Source organism: Sinohyriopsis cumingii, chromosome 11 (genome assembly GCF_028554795.1).
Source record: "Sinohyriopsis cumingii isolate HCF-2022 chromosome 11, ASM2855479v2, whole genome shotgun sequence".
In the NCBI taxonomy this organism is placed as follows: Eukaryota; Metazoa; Mollusca; class Bivalvia; order Unionida; family Unionidae; genus Sinohyriopsis; species Sinohyriopsis cumingii.
In genome coordinates, this window is record NC_142971.1 from 109,532,961 (window position 1) to 109,549,838 (window position 16,878).

Consider the following 16,878-nt stretch of genomic DNA (forward strand, 5'->3'; position numbering starts at 1 on the left):
AAACGTTTGGATGACAGAAACGGCCAAAGGATATTTCTCGCACTTTTCAATACCGCACTTTTTCAATACCGAAGCCAATCACCTTGACGTTCTACCACATTTGCTTCATGCTCACTACTATGACCCCGACAACATGCGCATTGAACAACGACAAGCTTTCTACGCTTGGTACCAAATTTACGCCTTGCACCCCTTCGACTTTCAGAAAGAAATGTTAAAGTATTGACGATCTGACATAGACATTGTTCGGCTTTGCGGTGGAAAATTTCGAGAATTGTTAGTGGAGCACTGAGGTATCGACCCCTTGAAAACAGCCTGCACCATTGCCAAAGCATGTTCATTAGTGTACCGCAAGCGATTCATGCCTGGAAAATCCCTGGTTGTCATCCGCCCTCAAACGACCAATTTTGTCAAACGTCGATACTCAGTCAAAACCCTACGCTGGCTACATTACTTGTGCGACAAGGAAGACAAATGGATCCATCATGCCAGAAACGGAGGAGGCGAAAGGACTATTGGAAATGTTCAGTGGATGGTTGGGACTTAGAAACCCTAAGATCGTGTACGAGTTTAACGGCTGCTTATTTCACGGATGTCCTGCCTGCTATCCTCAACGGGACACCAAACATTAGTTTGCACAACGTACCATGGAAGACTTGTAAGAGACGACTTGTCAACGTCACTTAAAGGGAATAGCAAGGATACTAAGTGGTGGAAATGTGGGAACACGAGTACGGTCACCGCTTGAAAACCGATACCGAGTTTAAACGCATCGTGGAAAGTTACAAGTTGGTGGAACTTCTGAAAATGCGGATCAGTTTTTTTTTTGTATGGAGAACGGACAAATGCTACCTGTTTGCTGCACCACGCTGATGAGGAGAAAGAAGAAGAAATCAAATACTTGGACGTGTGTTCACTGTATCCTTAGGTGTGCAGATATTGTCGCTTTTTAGCAGGGCACCCACACCTGCTGATGGAACACATCGTACGTCGACAACATTAGACAATACGAAGGATTGATTAAATACAAAGTCTTGCCTCCCATGGATTTGGAAAACTAATGTTTCATTCATGTCAAAACGTGTAACCAAGACCAACCATATCAGCACACCCTGTAAGAACGGGCGTTGACAGGAACGTGGCTCAGCGTGGAATTGTTCAAAGCTCTGGACCTGGTATACAAAATGACGAAATCTAAGTCTACGAAATTTACCAATTTCCCAAAACAGAACAGTACCACAAGGGTGATGAGACTCAGAAAGGCTTTTTCCCGGACTACGTGGATGCCTTTTTGAAACTGAAACAAGAAGTCAGCGGCATCAATCCCCCGAAGATCAAAATAAATGCAAAGAGAAATATTTAAAGCAGGAAGGTGTCAGTTTAGACCACGTGGAGAAAAACGAAGGAAGGCGATCTTTTAACAAAGTGATCTTAGATTGTTTGTGGGCAAAATGGCACAATGAACGTGTTTACCCAAGACGGAATATTTGTCAGAACCTTCCCGCTACTTCCATATAATTCACTACAAAAACAAAATGCATGGAACACATGGATGTCATTCATGAAGACTTGATTTTGGTCAATTACGAAAAACTGCAGTTTGTGCAGGCTGACGATTTTGGAAATGTCATCATCGCAGCCTAAGTGACAGCCCATGCTCTAGTTAGGAGATCGTGTGCTGTATTTTTTTTTACGGACAGTTGCATCTACATCGATCGCTTTGGTCACCGTCATCCTGAAATCGAAGGATATCATTTAGGAGCCTGGACGGCTGAACACCACAAATACAAGATTCTAAGTTTCACTAGCGGCGGTCCTAAACATTACGGCTACAAATACCGAGACCAACGAGAGAAGTGCATACCGAGTTAAAAGTGAAAGGATTGACTTTAAATAATCGAACCAGAAAAGTAGCAAACTTTGACGTACTGAAAGAAGCCTTGTGATCTGGAGAGGATCAAGACCTTAACGTGACCACCTACTAGCCGCACAAGATTGCACGTTTACCCACACAACAAATCGTCAGTCGACCATTAAAATAGTGCATAAAACCGTGTACCAGAAACGAGTGAGGCTTCCCGACTACTTTACTTTACCTTACGGACACGCTGATATGTCTGCATATAAAAAGGGAAAATTCATTGTGACTACAAATGCCAAACGAGAAAGATGAATTATTTCAGACAAAATTCAAGTTCAATCATTCACAAGTCGAGTGCGATACTGTACTTTGCGATTGCAGGGATGCCGTACCACTGTGATCTCAGATTCAGCACGATATCATGGGAACTTCGCGGTCTACTACAACACCTACCATGGAAAGTGATGATGTGCGTGTCAAACCCGATGGATGCGAACTCGATTCCACTCATTATCGTGTACTCTTTACTGGCTTTTATCCTCAACGTGAAACCCTGCGGCTATCAGCCTATGGTTGTCATCCATGCCTGAGCAAACTACTTAATATATTACCACCGCTTCATCGAAATGAGCCAGTGAAAGAAGAATATTCGTTGCATGTGCGCTTGTCTGAATACTGCGACTTTGAAATTCGATTCGAAACGTGTAAAGGAAAGTGGCATAAATATATTGGAGGAACTACCACCGAAGAATTAGCCAGAGCTGGATTTATCTATTTGGGCGAAGGTGATAATGTCAAGTGTTCCAGTTTACGACTGCAAGCAGAAAGATTAGGCTTACATAGAACATTCTTAATGGTCTGCGCACTGTCACTGCCTACTTTAGTGAGACCACAGTAATCTCTTCGTGGATACTTTACAAGAGAAGATTCGTGGTTTGCCTGTGGAGTTGATAGAACACATTTACCAAGAGTTTGTCAAAACACAAGTGAAACGCAAAGAACAATTGTTTGAACCACTGGTACCTGAATGATTTAAGAGAACTGGTGCTCCAGCGTTCCAGTGGTAAAACCAGAAGAACTGGTTTGCTACTGATTCTATTTACTACAAGGTAGCCTTACTGCAACAAATTCCAGAGGAAGACTTAGAGAGTTGCAAATATCTTTTACACAATCTAATCACGCTTGAAGAGGAAACTTCTGTACGGTGTGTGGTGTGCAAGTTTGTGATTCGCCACTGGAGTACCATCAGCTCTGTGCAGAAAGTACGTTTATTACCTACGACAAAAAGAGGTAGAAAACTTTCTACCATGTCACGACATGTATCAGTATTGCAAATTCTGTTGAAGGAGGTCAATGACACTATTCAAACTGTGGAGGATTGCCAACACGTTTTACATGAACTGTATCCATCGTGTAGTGTGTGTCTTAGCGACTGGGATTTCGTTTATCAGCCGATTCCTTGTGAACTCTTTACGAATAGTACTTACCACCAAAACACGTGTTCTTCCATTAAATGTACACGCGTGACTCATTCTGTTAAAAGCCTTGTGCTTTCATCTCGATACTTATCTACCTCTCATGGAAAAAGCGTTCAGCAACTTTTAGTCACTGAAGATGTTTATGATGTATAAGCTTGTGACTTACACCCTCACTGGCAAGATGTATGTAACTGGAAAAGTCTTGATTTCGAGGCTTGGACAAAAGAAGTAGCTCAGTAGGTCAAAGATTTGTGATCATGAAGTCAAACGTCCAGCGAAACATTTAACTTTTAAATCTGGGTTAGCCACAGTGCCAGAAGAAGAACCCGACACCAAGGAAAACAAATCCATGCAGGACAGAACCGTCATCGATATGAACACTCTCTAAAAGCCATGTCGGAAGGACATCTGTGTTACTTTGTCTATTGCAGAGGCTCCAAGAACATTACCAAGTGTCCATATGACACCACACCTTTGTTAGCCATATTGTACAGTAACTTGTTTATATTCCACTTTGATAGGTAGTTTTGTCTTTCGTGCTCAATTTTAATGTTTTGGAATAAACATGTCATGAAAAAGGTATACAAATTCTTGCCTTGTCCTGCTGTCTCTACTACCTATTCCTAGACTTTCAAAGTCATAGACGAAACAACAGATCGTTCCATTTGGGACGCCTTGTATCTTTGCCATCCCTTGAACATGTTGATTGCTGGACCAAGCGGTTCAAGCAAGACCGAATTTGTCAAATGTTTGATTGAACATCAAAGTCATTTGATCGATCGTCTACCTCAACGTATAGTGTAGTGTTGCAAGGAGTGGCAATCAGTGTACAGCCTCTTGCGAGAAAGGCAAGGCGATTCAATCGTATTGTGGAAAGCATTCCTCGCGAAGACGACGGGATCGTGTCTGACCCCAGCCAAACACATCTGGTCATATTACACACATGTTAGGAGAAGACGATAAAAATATTAAACTGTGGTTTACGTACAAAGGGCATCATCGTAATGCCAGTGCCATTTACACTACCCAAAATTTGTTTCAGCAAAGTAAAGCCCATCGGACTACCATTCTCAATGCTCATTACGTGTTCTTATATAAAAGCCCTAGAGATAAATCGCAAGTGCAAGTGTTAGCCAAACAGGAACTCCTCCTTGGCTGACTCATGTATATGGTGATGCAACTCAAACCCATTACGCCTATTTACTCGTGGATTTAAAACCCACTACCCCCGATTTCGTACCCATTTGTTTCACCAATGGTGCCAAGATTGATGGTCTGTCGTGTACACATCCTCATCGACGGAAACAAATCACTTCCGGTCTGTCTCAAGTCATCAACATGACGTCCCTTCAGTCTCATCTTCCCGTCAAATTGAGTTGTGCTTTGTACGGCATAAGTCGAGACAAAAATCCACAAATACCTGCTCGTGTCTTAGAAGCCTGTCTCAAAGAAGTGTTACGATTGTTTACGGTGACAGCACGTCACTTATTTCAAGGCATCATTCACATCCCTCATCAAACCAAACACTTTGTTTGACATAAACAAAGTAGCCATGACCAACTTACAGATACGCGCATCGACACTCAAACCGAAAAGCGAATCATTTTGAAACCTGAAGGTAGCAGTTCTCTAGGAGTTGTCATCGTTCTCTCCATTTTAAAATGGAATCCCAGTGTCCCAAAAGTCATCCCCAAACAAAAAGTAACTCTCTGGCCCAAACGTTCCCAGAAGAAAAGAGAAGTGGCGTCAAGACCAGGTCACAGCCCCAGAAAAAGAAAAGTCCCAAGGAAACAGCTTCTACCCGCAAGAGAGGCACTGCAACCCGGACGCAACCTTACATCCCCAAGCCATGATCTGCAGAAGTTACCGGGTCTCCAGTATCCTCAGGTTCTTCCACTTCACGGTTGCTAGTGATGCCAGCCAAGTACGATTTGTCACCCGTCTTTCGTAATTTGACATATAAAAAAATAAACCTGTGTCTCCAGGAACTTCTCTTTATCTGCAAAGAAGTTTCCGGTCGAAATCTGGAATTTACAAGTACTTGATACCAACGATCCTGGTTTTTATCAATCCAAAAAGCCATCACAAACCACAAACTAATTCTCCCCTAAGCCTCTGTGAGATGAAAATTACTGCAGGCTATTATTTCAATGGTAAATATTTGGTGGAAACGATTACCGCTAATTTCGACACTCAGTTTGACAAAGCGTTGACCAAAAACAGCAAACCTGTCACGATCGAGTACCATAAAGTGGCTCATTGCTTACTGATGAAATTTACGGATGCCCTAACGTTGTCCAACACTTTTTATCGCAGTCTGTTTGGCTTGTTGGGTGGAGAGAATATAAAATTATATGATAGAAAGGTTTCCCATAACATCAGCATTTTCAGCCATAGCCTATTTTAAAGTCATTTCGGCACCCGGTAGAACTGGACGAAGGAATTGAATTTGATCTTTGTGTACTCCGATGTGGTGGAGTACAAAATGGTGAGACACTCAGCTGCACCGTTGCTGCTAGTCTTTCCTTTCAATGTGGATTCTGCCGTGACTGCTAACGAGGAAAGTGGAAACACTATCACGTTCACCGCAAATTCTATTTGCACGTCAGTAAGTCTTATTTCAACAGTGTCAACATTGGTATAAAAGGAGAACTGGGACAAAATACTCCATTTACCAAAGGGGAAATCACGGTGAAACTTAATTTTCGAAAAAGATTATCTAACCACTTGTAAGTCATGTATCTTGTGTACCGAGGAGTCGCTCAACAGCGAGGACATAGTTCAGAAGATATGCTGAAATCTGCGTTTCAGTCGGTGGCCCTTGTTTTGAAACCGATTGTTATGCGAGGATTGCACGCCTTGAAAGATGCCGGGCTGAAGCATGAAAAGAATTTCTCCAAAAATGTCATCATTGGCAAACAAAACCCCAAAGAAGCCTTCATGAGAGCAGGTAAAAATGACATACTTCAAACAGGGAAAAAACATTTTTGGCCAACAAGAAACTCCTATAAACGCCCTGAACGCTGTTGTGCTAGGCATTTCTGCTATCCTGGCGCCACGGCAAGGACAAGACAGAAAGAGACGACGACATACACATGGTCAGAAAGACGAAGAAAAGAACAACTGTTAGAGAATTAGATGAATATTCCAAGTCAGAACTGGATCTGATTACCATGTCACCCGCTATGATGACGATGCAAGAATCACAATAGATAGAAAGTTTCATCCCATCTCCTCTTTGACGGACTCAGCTCTCATGGAATTTGAAATTAAAGGACAGCCCGATGATTACATTGATCTAAATAGCAGTTACTTGTACGTGAAAGTCAAAGTTCAAACAAACGGTCGACGATCCCGCACTACCTGCTAATGTCAGAGTAGCTCCCGTAAACAATTTCATGCATTCCTTGTTCAGCGAAGTGGATTTGTATTTGAATAACTGGTCAGCAGTAGCATGGATATTTAGCATTATCTAGAGTACCTATACAATCTCTTGACGTACGGAAAAGAAGCAAAGAACACTCATCTGGTTGCTTGCATGGTATGGACACCTGACACAGCGGTTGCCACCAAGTTCAACAGCACTACGTTTGCTGGGGACGACCAAAATGTGGGATTTATCAATCGTCGAAATAAAATCAAAGAGGGACGAAGTTTAGAACTGATGGATCGTTTAAATTTGGATATGCGGTTGTAAGAGAAGGTTTTGCTGAACGGAGTGGATGTCCGTCTGAGACTGAATCTCAGCAGAGCCGCTCTTTCCATTTGATGGTTCATACCGACGAGTACAAAACCATATCCAAGAAGCCAGACTCTACGTGGGAAGCGTGGAAGTGGTACCTAAAATGGGAAACGACATCAGTCACACTTTGAGCAGAATGAACGTCAAGTATCCGATACGACGCGTGGAAGTGAAAACTTTCACCATCGCCACTGGACTCCGATCCAAGATCGAAGATCATCTGTTCTAAGGACAGTTACCCAAACGTTTAATCGTTGGTATCGTCAGCAATGAAGCCCTCAACGGAGCCTTCACTGCCATTCTTTTCGAGTTTAAGCAGTATAGATTGTCCACGACCAAGTTAGTCGTGATGGCAACACCTTGTGTATCAGACCCTATGAACCTAAGTTTGTTGAGAAGAATTACTTTAGATTTTACTTGTCTCTGTGCAAAGCCATGGGACAGTTATGGACCAAACCAGCCACGGCATTTTGTACGATGATTATGAGGATGCTATGCTTTGTGGGCCTTTGATTTCAATCCAGACCATGGCAGCGACGAGGGACATTTCCACCCTATAAAGCCTGATCAACTTTGTGTGGAACTTGTTTGATACACCTCTACCCGATACAGTGAACGTCATCTTGTATGCCAAATTCAACAATACTCTAGCAGTCAACAGTTTGAGAGAAGTAATTCTAGACTATTAGAAGTTATGGAAGACTCTTATCCGTCTTTGAATGGTGGAACATGTTTGAAAATGGAATGCAAGGATATCTTGGAACCCACATAAAAAGACAAGGACGAAGAGGATATAGTGATGTTGAGATGGCCAGAACAAGAACAATATTTACTCTCCTGTTTTGCTAAACATCTGGCAGAAAAATGTACAGGGTTGACCAAGAAACATTACTATGGATGTCAAAACGATAACTCCAGTCAAATTCAACACGATAAATGCCTGATGATGAGCCAAGAATAAATATTGGACGAGTACCTGGATGGCGCTTGGGGTCTCATCTCGGAAGAAAGTGTTGCATCAGTGGTATAAAGACTTGTGTGATGATGCCTCTCCTCTATGGACTACTCTGGAGATCCAATGCATATTATCGATACAAAGAGCCGTTTACTCCACAGAGATTTTGAAGCAAAATGTCAGGATTGAATTGATGACTTATCATTACTTATGGGGGAAAAAAGAAAAAAGGATACCTGGGAACTTTTTTATCTCTTGAAAAACAGTTCGTTCACTGCTTCTTGGAATCCTGTCGTGTGCACTAAAGATGAACCTCCTCATCGTAAACCTAAAGACCATCAAGCTTATGTCATCAACACCGACGACAGTTATTTCCCAGAAATCCATTGGGTGGCCATATACGTTCCCCACAATGATCATGTGGAAAATTTCGATTCGTATTGATTACTGCCTTTTGAAGATGACATCGTCGACTTTAGAACAAATGCCCAGACGACACTATTCAATAATGTAAAATTACAAGGCACAGATTCGATGGTGTGTGGACAATATAATGTGTATTTTCTTCATCAATACAGACTTGGATATCCCTTAGAACATTTAGTGACTTATTTTGATAGTGCCTCTTCTAAAAACGATAATAAAGTAGATGGATAGTTTTGTGGCCATTATGGATATATCTTGTCTTTAGCTAGGCAATGTCCTCATGACCTACATCATTGGCAGTCCAACCCTGTAAATAAATGTTGATATTGTATGGATTATTTATTTGTTGGTTGAATAAAAATGTATTTTGAAGAAGAAAAAAATTATCTGTGGTTTGTTTTAAAAAATAAATATTGTATGAAGATATATGCTCTATGACTTCTATCTATCCCTCTGTGTTAGGTAAGCTATAGAGTTCGTACCCGGAAAATAATGAAGAGATGTTTTCTATCGCGTCTGCGTCTGAGATGTTTAGAGCGAGGCGGTCGCCAGTCCAGCCATCCATTGTTGACTCGTCAACCCGTAAAAATGTATTCTAAGTTAGCTAAGCTGAACGAAGCCCACGTTCGTTTGCATCTTGTCAAACAAAACCTGATGCGAAAGTCGGAAGAAATTGAGAATGTAAGGATGCTTAAAGTGGCACAATACATCGTAGAAGAGGTCTTTAGAGAAAAAAGAAGATATGTGGGTAGAGAGATATAGGCCGCAGAAAGAACAGAGAGTAGCAGCAGCACTCGTGTCTGGAAAAGATGTATATTCTCTCTTGCCTAAAAAATGTGTTGATCGATTGTATATTTGTTTGTCTGTTTGTATGTCTCAACACATGTCTCTATATCTATGTTTCTATTGTGCTTGTCCCTTTAAAACGCCCTTTTCCCCGATCAAATTCGTTTCACCTACCTACCGAGAGTGGCGTGTATTCAGGTCAACCACTTGCAACACACACCCATGACAAGGGATTGAGCCTGTACAGGGACAAGGGAAATTTAACATAGCGACAAGGGATTGGGTCTGTATAGCAACAAGGGGATTGTTTGTTTTTATATGTCTATATCTCTGTTGTGTTTGTCCCTACCTAGAGTAACGCGTATTCAGGTCAGCCACTTGCAACACTGTTACTAACTACTCAGCTCGATTGAGGTCAGCCAATATTGTTGTCATTGATTCCCCAGTGTCCGGTACCGTGAGGTCACCCCTATCAAATTCCCCTTGTCCCAGGAAATTCCCATCCATATTCTAGTACCCTTTGTCCCATGATAAATTTCCATTGTTCCTAGACAGTCCCACCCATGTTAAAATCCCCTTGTTCATACTGTGGCCCACCATGTTAAATTTTCCCTTGTCCGTATATAGTCCCACCGTGTTAAATCACCCCCTTGTCCGCCCCAGCCTGTATTTTAATGCGAAGGCCCATTGGCTGTATATCAAGTCCACCATGTTCCTAGACAGTCGTACCTTGTTCGATTTCCCACTTGGGGATAGACAGTCCCACCGTATTCCATTTTCCTTTTGAGGCTACGGTACAACCCCTCAATCAGTCATGAGGCTATGGTACAACTCCCTAAATTTAACATTAAGGCCTACATGAGGTTATGGTGCCACACAGTACTACTACCATTTCTTACATCACGCAATCTTCTGCATAATGTTATGCCGTTTATTATCGACAACATTTAAAATTTTGTGAAAATATCAGTTTTCAGAATTATCCGAGCAGCTCGTTTTAGTACTTTATTACCCGTATCGATTTGAGCGGTACTGCAGCTGCTGCACTGAAGAGTGACCTTCGACCAGAGTTGATACCTTGCCAGTATCCACTAACTTTGGAAAACATTCTTGTCGAGTATATTGAATTATACCCTGTGAGAGAAGTTCTTGGATGTTTGTAAGAATTTAATCAAGAACCTTTATGTTGTGATACCAGCAAAGACAACCTGGGGAGAGGGGACGAGGTTTATATAGCAAATTTTGACGCTATATTTTTTGTTTTTTTATTGTTGCACGAAAGTGATATAACTACTGAGCGAAGCAAACCGCATCTGCCCGAGCCTGGCTTGAGATAGATGCTTTCCCTAATTCCAAGGACCTCGGGAAACCATATGGTGTGAACTGAAGGGTTGTTAAATACTAATACTATCATAATGTCTCTTATCACGAATAATTTCATACCTGCATGGCATTTCTTGATTCACACTGGGATAGCTCATCAATCAGCCTTTCCAAGTCTAATATTAATGCTTCACGCCATGCACCAGGATAGAGGACCCAAATAGCAAATACAAATAACTATTCCTTTCTCAAATTACTAAACACATATATATTAAAATATCCAGAGAATTCGTCATGTTAAGAATTATAGGGAGCTTCCATTTTATGAACATAATCCATGCTGCCATAACGTCTCATGAATATTGTATACTTTGACATCTGCTCTAAGAAACTGGCCAATCACCCTGAGCAATATCAAGTAGTACTTCATATTTACAATTCATTGAAAGGGTTTATTTCTCTAAAACGGCACCATATAGTTACTACTCTGCTGACGTGCCGTTAAACTCGGTTCATACATGTAAAATATGATAAAATTCAAGGATTTCTCAAGGACTTTATTTTTGATTTTTAAGGAGTCTTATATCTGAATTCACCATAGATATCTACTTTTGGAACAACCTTCAGACTGACTTGTGGCTCATGCAACTGTATTTTCCTCTCCCAATAAAGTTCACTAACATAGGTACAATAAACAATATCAAGTTCTTCCTCTGTACTTAATTTCTCTTCAGCTCCTTGATCTTAGCATCCAGCTTATTGCAAAGACCTTCATAAATTCCAAGTTCCTCCTCTGCTCCTTTTTCTTTTAGCATTGACCTGTGCAAGAAGTTGCCACTTTAGTGTCTTTTCTGCTTTTAAAGAAGTTCATCTACTTTCTTCACAAGTATTTCATAATCTAATCTGGACTGCTTTTTTCTTCTTTTCAGATCTTTAATGTCATCAAGAACATGCCTTCTTTTTCTCTGCCCAGATTCAGATTGCTTCTTTTCCCTCTCCTTCTATAAATAAGTTTCATACTTCTGCCTTGCTGAAACTGCGCTTACAAGAAGCTGACTGGTGATTGGAACATTCAGTACTCCTCCCACATTTCTAACAATCACATATGATACTCTGTGCAACCACACTTTGCACCTTCAAATGTTCACACTCTACATCCTTGTCCATGGGAAAAGGTCAACAGGAGCTTAATGTCCAGCAGCTTCTCTTGCCTAGTATCTGACATGTGCTCCACAGACAATTAGTCCAATCTATCCTTGTATGGATCAAGGTCTGTAAACTTATCAGTACCAATAACTATTATACTGTCAAGAAAGTCGTTATAGTGTTGCAGGATGACTTCGCCATCAAGCACATTGATTCTTTTTGTTGCAATAATCAACTTCATAAGGGGGCCCCGAGTGTCCGAGTGGTCTAAAACGCTCTCCATTACGGATCACTGCCATCTCACCTCTGTCTGCGTGGGTTCGAGTCTCGGATTCGGCTGATGTGGGTATGTGAGAAAGCTTGCCAGTAGCTTCTCGTGGGTCGGTGGTTCTTTCCGGGGTTTACCCGGGTTCTTCCTCCACCATTAATACTGGCCGCCATGTATAGCCTATCGTGTGCTGAAAATGGCATTGAACCCTACAACAACAAGAACAACAACTTCATAAGTTTCTTAAATTTGTCCCTGCTGCGATTTGTTTTGTATGTCTGGCCATTTCCCTTGGACACAAATGTACCATATTTCTGACCAAACAATAAGTGATTGGGGATTTCACAGTAATCTTTTTCAACACTTCGATCACAAACGCCATACATTCCATTCTGAACTACATTACTTCCTTTTCACTCATGGTTGCACTTCTCAACTTTGGTTCAGCAGGTAAACCGGTGTCCACCTTCTTGTATGTCAAAAGAATGGTCTTCTCTAAATCTATCCTTAGCAACTTTTCTGGTGTGGTTTCCTGATCCAAAACTTCAGGCGTGACAACATTCCACATCAAGCATTTGATGACTGTAGTCAAATCATTCACCAAAAAAGGCATCATGGGGTTATCTGTTTGGTAGTTAGCCAGGAAAGGCTGCAATATGGCTGCACTGAAACAAACAAAAATCCTTTAGCTTTGCTCTGATTAGCTTGTCCTTCACTGCTTGACTTACTACATCAAATGATTTGTTGATAGGTTTGGGTAACTGTTTTGACTGAACCTTTTTGACATAAAGTTCAACTTAATCCCACACCTGCAAAGCTCGCTAGGAAAAGGGTACGTTTTCTAACCATCTATAGTCTACAAATTTTACTGTCATAATTGTATTGCCAACCAGTTTCTGGTTATCTTCTCTCCTGGCAGGTGAATCTTTAAAAATATAGTACAGATTGTACAGAAGTGAAGCGATTCCCCATTCTGTAACAAGTACACCTGCTTTAAATGCATTATGCAAAGTATGCAGTCCACATGAGCCAATATTAATTAAATCATGGCCATAGTCTGTAGTTATCTTGCTTTGGATAATGTATAAAACTTTCGAATTCATTTTGGGCCCGTCCATACTTTTCTGCACCATGTTGTGGATATTCAAGTGGTTCATTGTTTCTTCTTTGAAATGATCAACTATGTCATCAGCTATAGCATGTCCTGAAATCAGAGAGGATAAATACATATAAATCTTCACCAATTGCCTGGGTCCATGCTAGGTAATAATTAATGTACAAAGTGTCAATTTATTTATTTTTAGTTCATGCACTTCATTATATATGTATGTAAGATTTATGCTCATTTAGTTTATTTTTTTATTCACCTATCTTTAGTATTCGAGGAAAATGTGAATGCTATCAATACTTACGAACCTGACAGCTGATGATTTTTTTTAAAAAAGAAACTAAAAATAAAATATGTTTAAAAAAAATAATAATAAACAATATACTTACCTAAAAACTGATCCCAAGTATCTGGTCACAACCTGGTTTGTCCCACCATCCCAGAATCTGACATGCATGTCCATCTACTTTTCTTGCATTTTCTTGTTCAAGAATTCATCAAATAGAATCACAAACACATTACTGACCCTTGCTAGAATTAATTTTTAAGGTGTTCCACAGTGCCAAAAACACACAAGTAAGATGTTTTCCTTTCTGCACACGAAAACTTCGCAGCCAGAGCACTATCTAGGAATAGCATGAAAAACGTCAGCAATTTGTTCATTTGATTTGTAGGATGCATGTGTTACCACAGTAGACAATGTCCGTACAATTTCCGACTTTAAACATCGTTCTTGGAAAGGAAGTAGGAGATATTTGCAGATGTTGACTCTGTGGTTGAAGCTGTATCAGATGAGGGTGGGGGTAACATCAATCCCGTCATTAATTTATCGGAATGCGAATCTGTCTCAGATATAAATGACAGTGTCTCCGGCACGTGTCTTGATTTTGTCTGTTTTTGTTCCAAAATAATCCATACTTATTGCTGACACTGACGCTTCACTTTTCCAGTGTTTTGCACCTTTACGGTGTGATTTAAGGGCACTCTCACCCATAGCCCGATGTATATAACTTTGCACACACAACACAATGCTTTATGTCTGTCCTGGGTTTCCATGACCCACGTATAAGAGTCTTTCCATTCACGATTAAAAACACACTTCCCTGGCGGCATTTTCATGTAGAAACCAAGGCCACGAGGTACGATGTAAGAAACGGAGCCGTCGCATTTCCATTCCCACATTCCCACAATGCTCCTATACGGAAATCTTGAGTAATTTCCCTTTCCTAAGTTACCAACCAGGCCACAGAAAGTAAAAGGCATATTGTCGATCGGACATTCTCTGCAATTTTTCCACCGAGGTTTGTTTGTTTATTTTTTTTAATTGATAATTTTGTCTTTTATTTTCTTAAAAATTCAAGCACTTTTATGGGATTTTTGCTCATTTCCAAGCACTTTTTACGGTCTTTTTCCACTGACATTAAAAATAAGCACTTTTCAAGAGGATTTTCACAAAAGCAACACTTTTCATCCAGCAGTATAAAATTCGAGTACTTTTCAAATCTGTGCGAACCCTGTCTCTGAATAGATATTAGAATTGTTAAGAAAACGACGTATGGGTTTGTATTTGTATGTGTTCTGGAATCCCAGGGAAACAGTGTTACAAATTATATTTCCTGAGCAAATCATATGTTTGGTGACTTGTAAATTCACATGGAAAAGCACAACCATCTGTCATGTGGCCATTTTGCGCGCTTGATATGGTTGTTACCAATTATCAGCATGTCTAAGGTGTACGCGGATTTGTTCTGGAATGATTTTCATGCAGCAAAATTACATATTTTAATGAACAGCTGACATCATACCCACAACATCGTCCATCAGTATCAACACAGATGTGTGGGGTCGACTTATTGGACTAGATGCCCCATTGCAGATAACGTAGCAATTTTACTGGAAAATTGTTCAAGCTATGTAAAAAAAAAAAAACATAAAAAAAACAAACAAATCTATTGTATTTTCAGTCAGTGAAAATTATTGCTGATGTACTTGTGACATTTTTCATAAAAGGAAACAATCATTCAGCGACACGCCGAATGCTGTCTTGTCAGAACGAGGGCCTCATTCTAGGCCCGGTCCTAAAGCAAGGCGAATGAGGCAACCGCCTTGGGCCCTGCGCTTTCAGGAAATCAACTCCGCAATGCAATTGATTTGCTTGGGACCCGCACATCCTAGGGCCGGCCTGGGAGCAATGACCCAAAGTGAAACATGTCATTGTTCACAATTGCGCATATGCACAGCGGTATTATTAACGCTGATCGTCATTGATAATGCTACCTCATAAATACCTCGTCTCAATAAAAGTCTCACAATTTGTTAGCTGAAATAAATACATGTACGTTTTGAAAATTAGATATAACCAATATTTAACATCCTAGTACATACCAGCTTTAATCCAGTTGTAATGGCCAATATCTTTATATTCGAACTTCAGCCTATACTTGGATTAAAGAATTACGAAAATATAATCTCTCTCTCCTCTCTCACACACACACACACACACATACACAGTAATTTTTACTTTTATAAATCATGAACTACTTATCTCTTTTTATTCTATAAATAATATTTTCGAAGTTTCAGTCGCTCTATTTGCTTGTTTCCACACGCATTTCAGGGCGTTCTTGTGTTTTCGTTCGTTAAATTTGAACCAGTGAAGTACATCAACTACGAGTTTCCTACATGGGCCCACGTGATCGGTGTGTGCATAGCTTTGTCCTCAGTGGGACTCATCCCAATGTACATGATATTCAAGTTTATCATCACCCCAGGGTCATTTACTCACGTACGTATCTGTTTGTTTCGTTCTATAAATTTCGTTATTTATTTGTTTGACTGGCCAGATAACTGCATTTTTAACGCTGTTGATACTCTTGAGTATTTATGCCGTTTTTGTTCTGCATTTGTAATAGACGTCCATAACATGAAATATGAGCAGGTCATTAATGTTTGGATTATAAACATTTTAGCCATATGTAACCATTGTTAAAATATTATTTAAATTTTGACACATCATGTTTTAAAAGTGGTTGATACTTTGAACATAACCATAGTCGATATAACCTAAAGACATAACTTTTGGCAGTTAGAGCATACCACATAAGAGTTAAGACATGTTATGTTAGGTCGGAAAACAAGAAACGTTAGCTGTATTATTCCGACAAACAACCAGATAAAACAAAGGAAAATAGAGAAACAAGAGTAGAATAAAATACTTACACATTACACAAAAAACATGATCACATTGCCATACCGTGACACATTACACATAAAAGAGGATCACATTGCCATACCGTGACACATTACACATCAAAGAGGATCACATTGCTATACAGTGACACATTACACATCAAACAGGATCATATTGCCATACCGTGACACATTACACATAAAACAGGATCACATTGCCATACCGTGACATATTACACATAAAACAGGATCACATTGCCATACTGTGACACGTTACACATAAACAGGATCACATTGCCATACCGTGATACGATACACATAAAACAGGATCACATTGCCATACCGTGACACATTACACATACAACAGGATCACATTGCCATACCGTGACACATTACACATAAAACAGGATCACATTGCCATACCGTGACACGATACACATAAAACAGGATCACGTTGCCATACCGTGATACTTTACAATAAAACCGGATCACATTGTCATACCGTGACAAAGAGTGAAATCAAAATTACAGACATGAAGAATATGACAATATAAGATACACAGGATGTTCATGAGTGTAAAACCAATGTTCTGAAC

At 40.2% G+C, this 16,878-nt stretch overlaps 1 protein-coding gene across 2 annotated transcripts in view; it reads left to right on the forward strand.

Moving 5' to 3' along the window:
• LOC149789280 (sodium- and chloride-dependent GABA transporter 1-like) overlaps positions 1-16,878 on the forward strand; it is a 95,769-nt gene that overhangs the window by 46,241 nt on the left and 32,650 nt on the right. The window contains exon 12 of one of the 2 annotated variants that reach the window (XM_089975468.1): positions 15,711-15,878. The exons of the other annotated variant lie outside the window; for it this stretch is intronic. Coding sequence (XP_089831594.1) covers positions 15,711-15,878 — 168 coding nt within the window. The remainder of the gene's footprint in view (positions 1-15,710; positions 15,879-16,878) is intronic. 2 annotated transcript variants of the gene reach the window in all.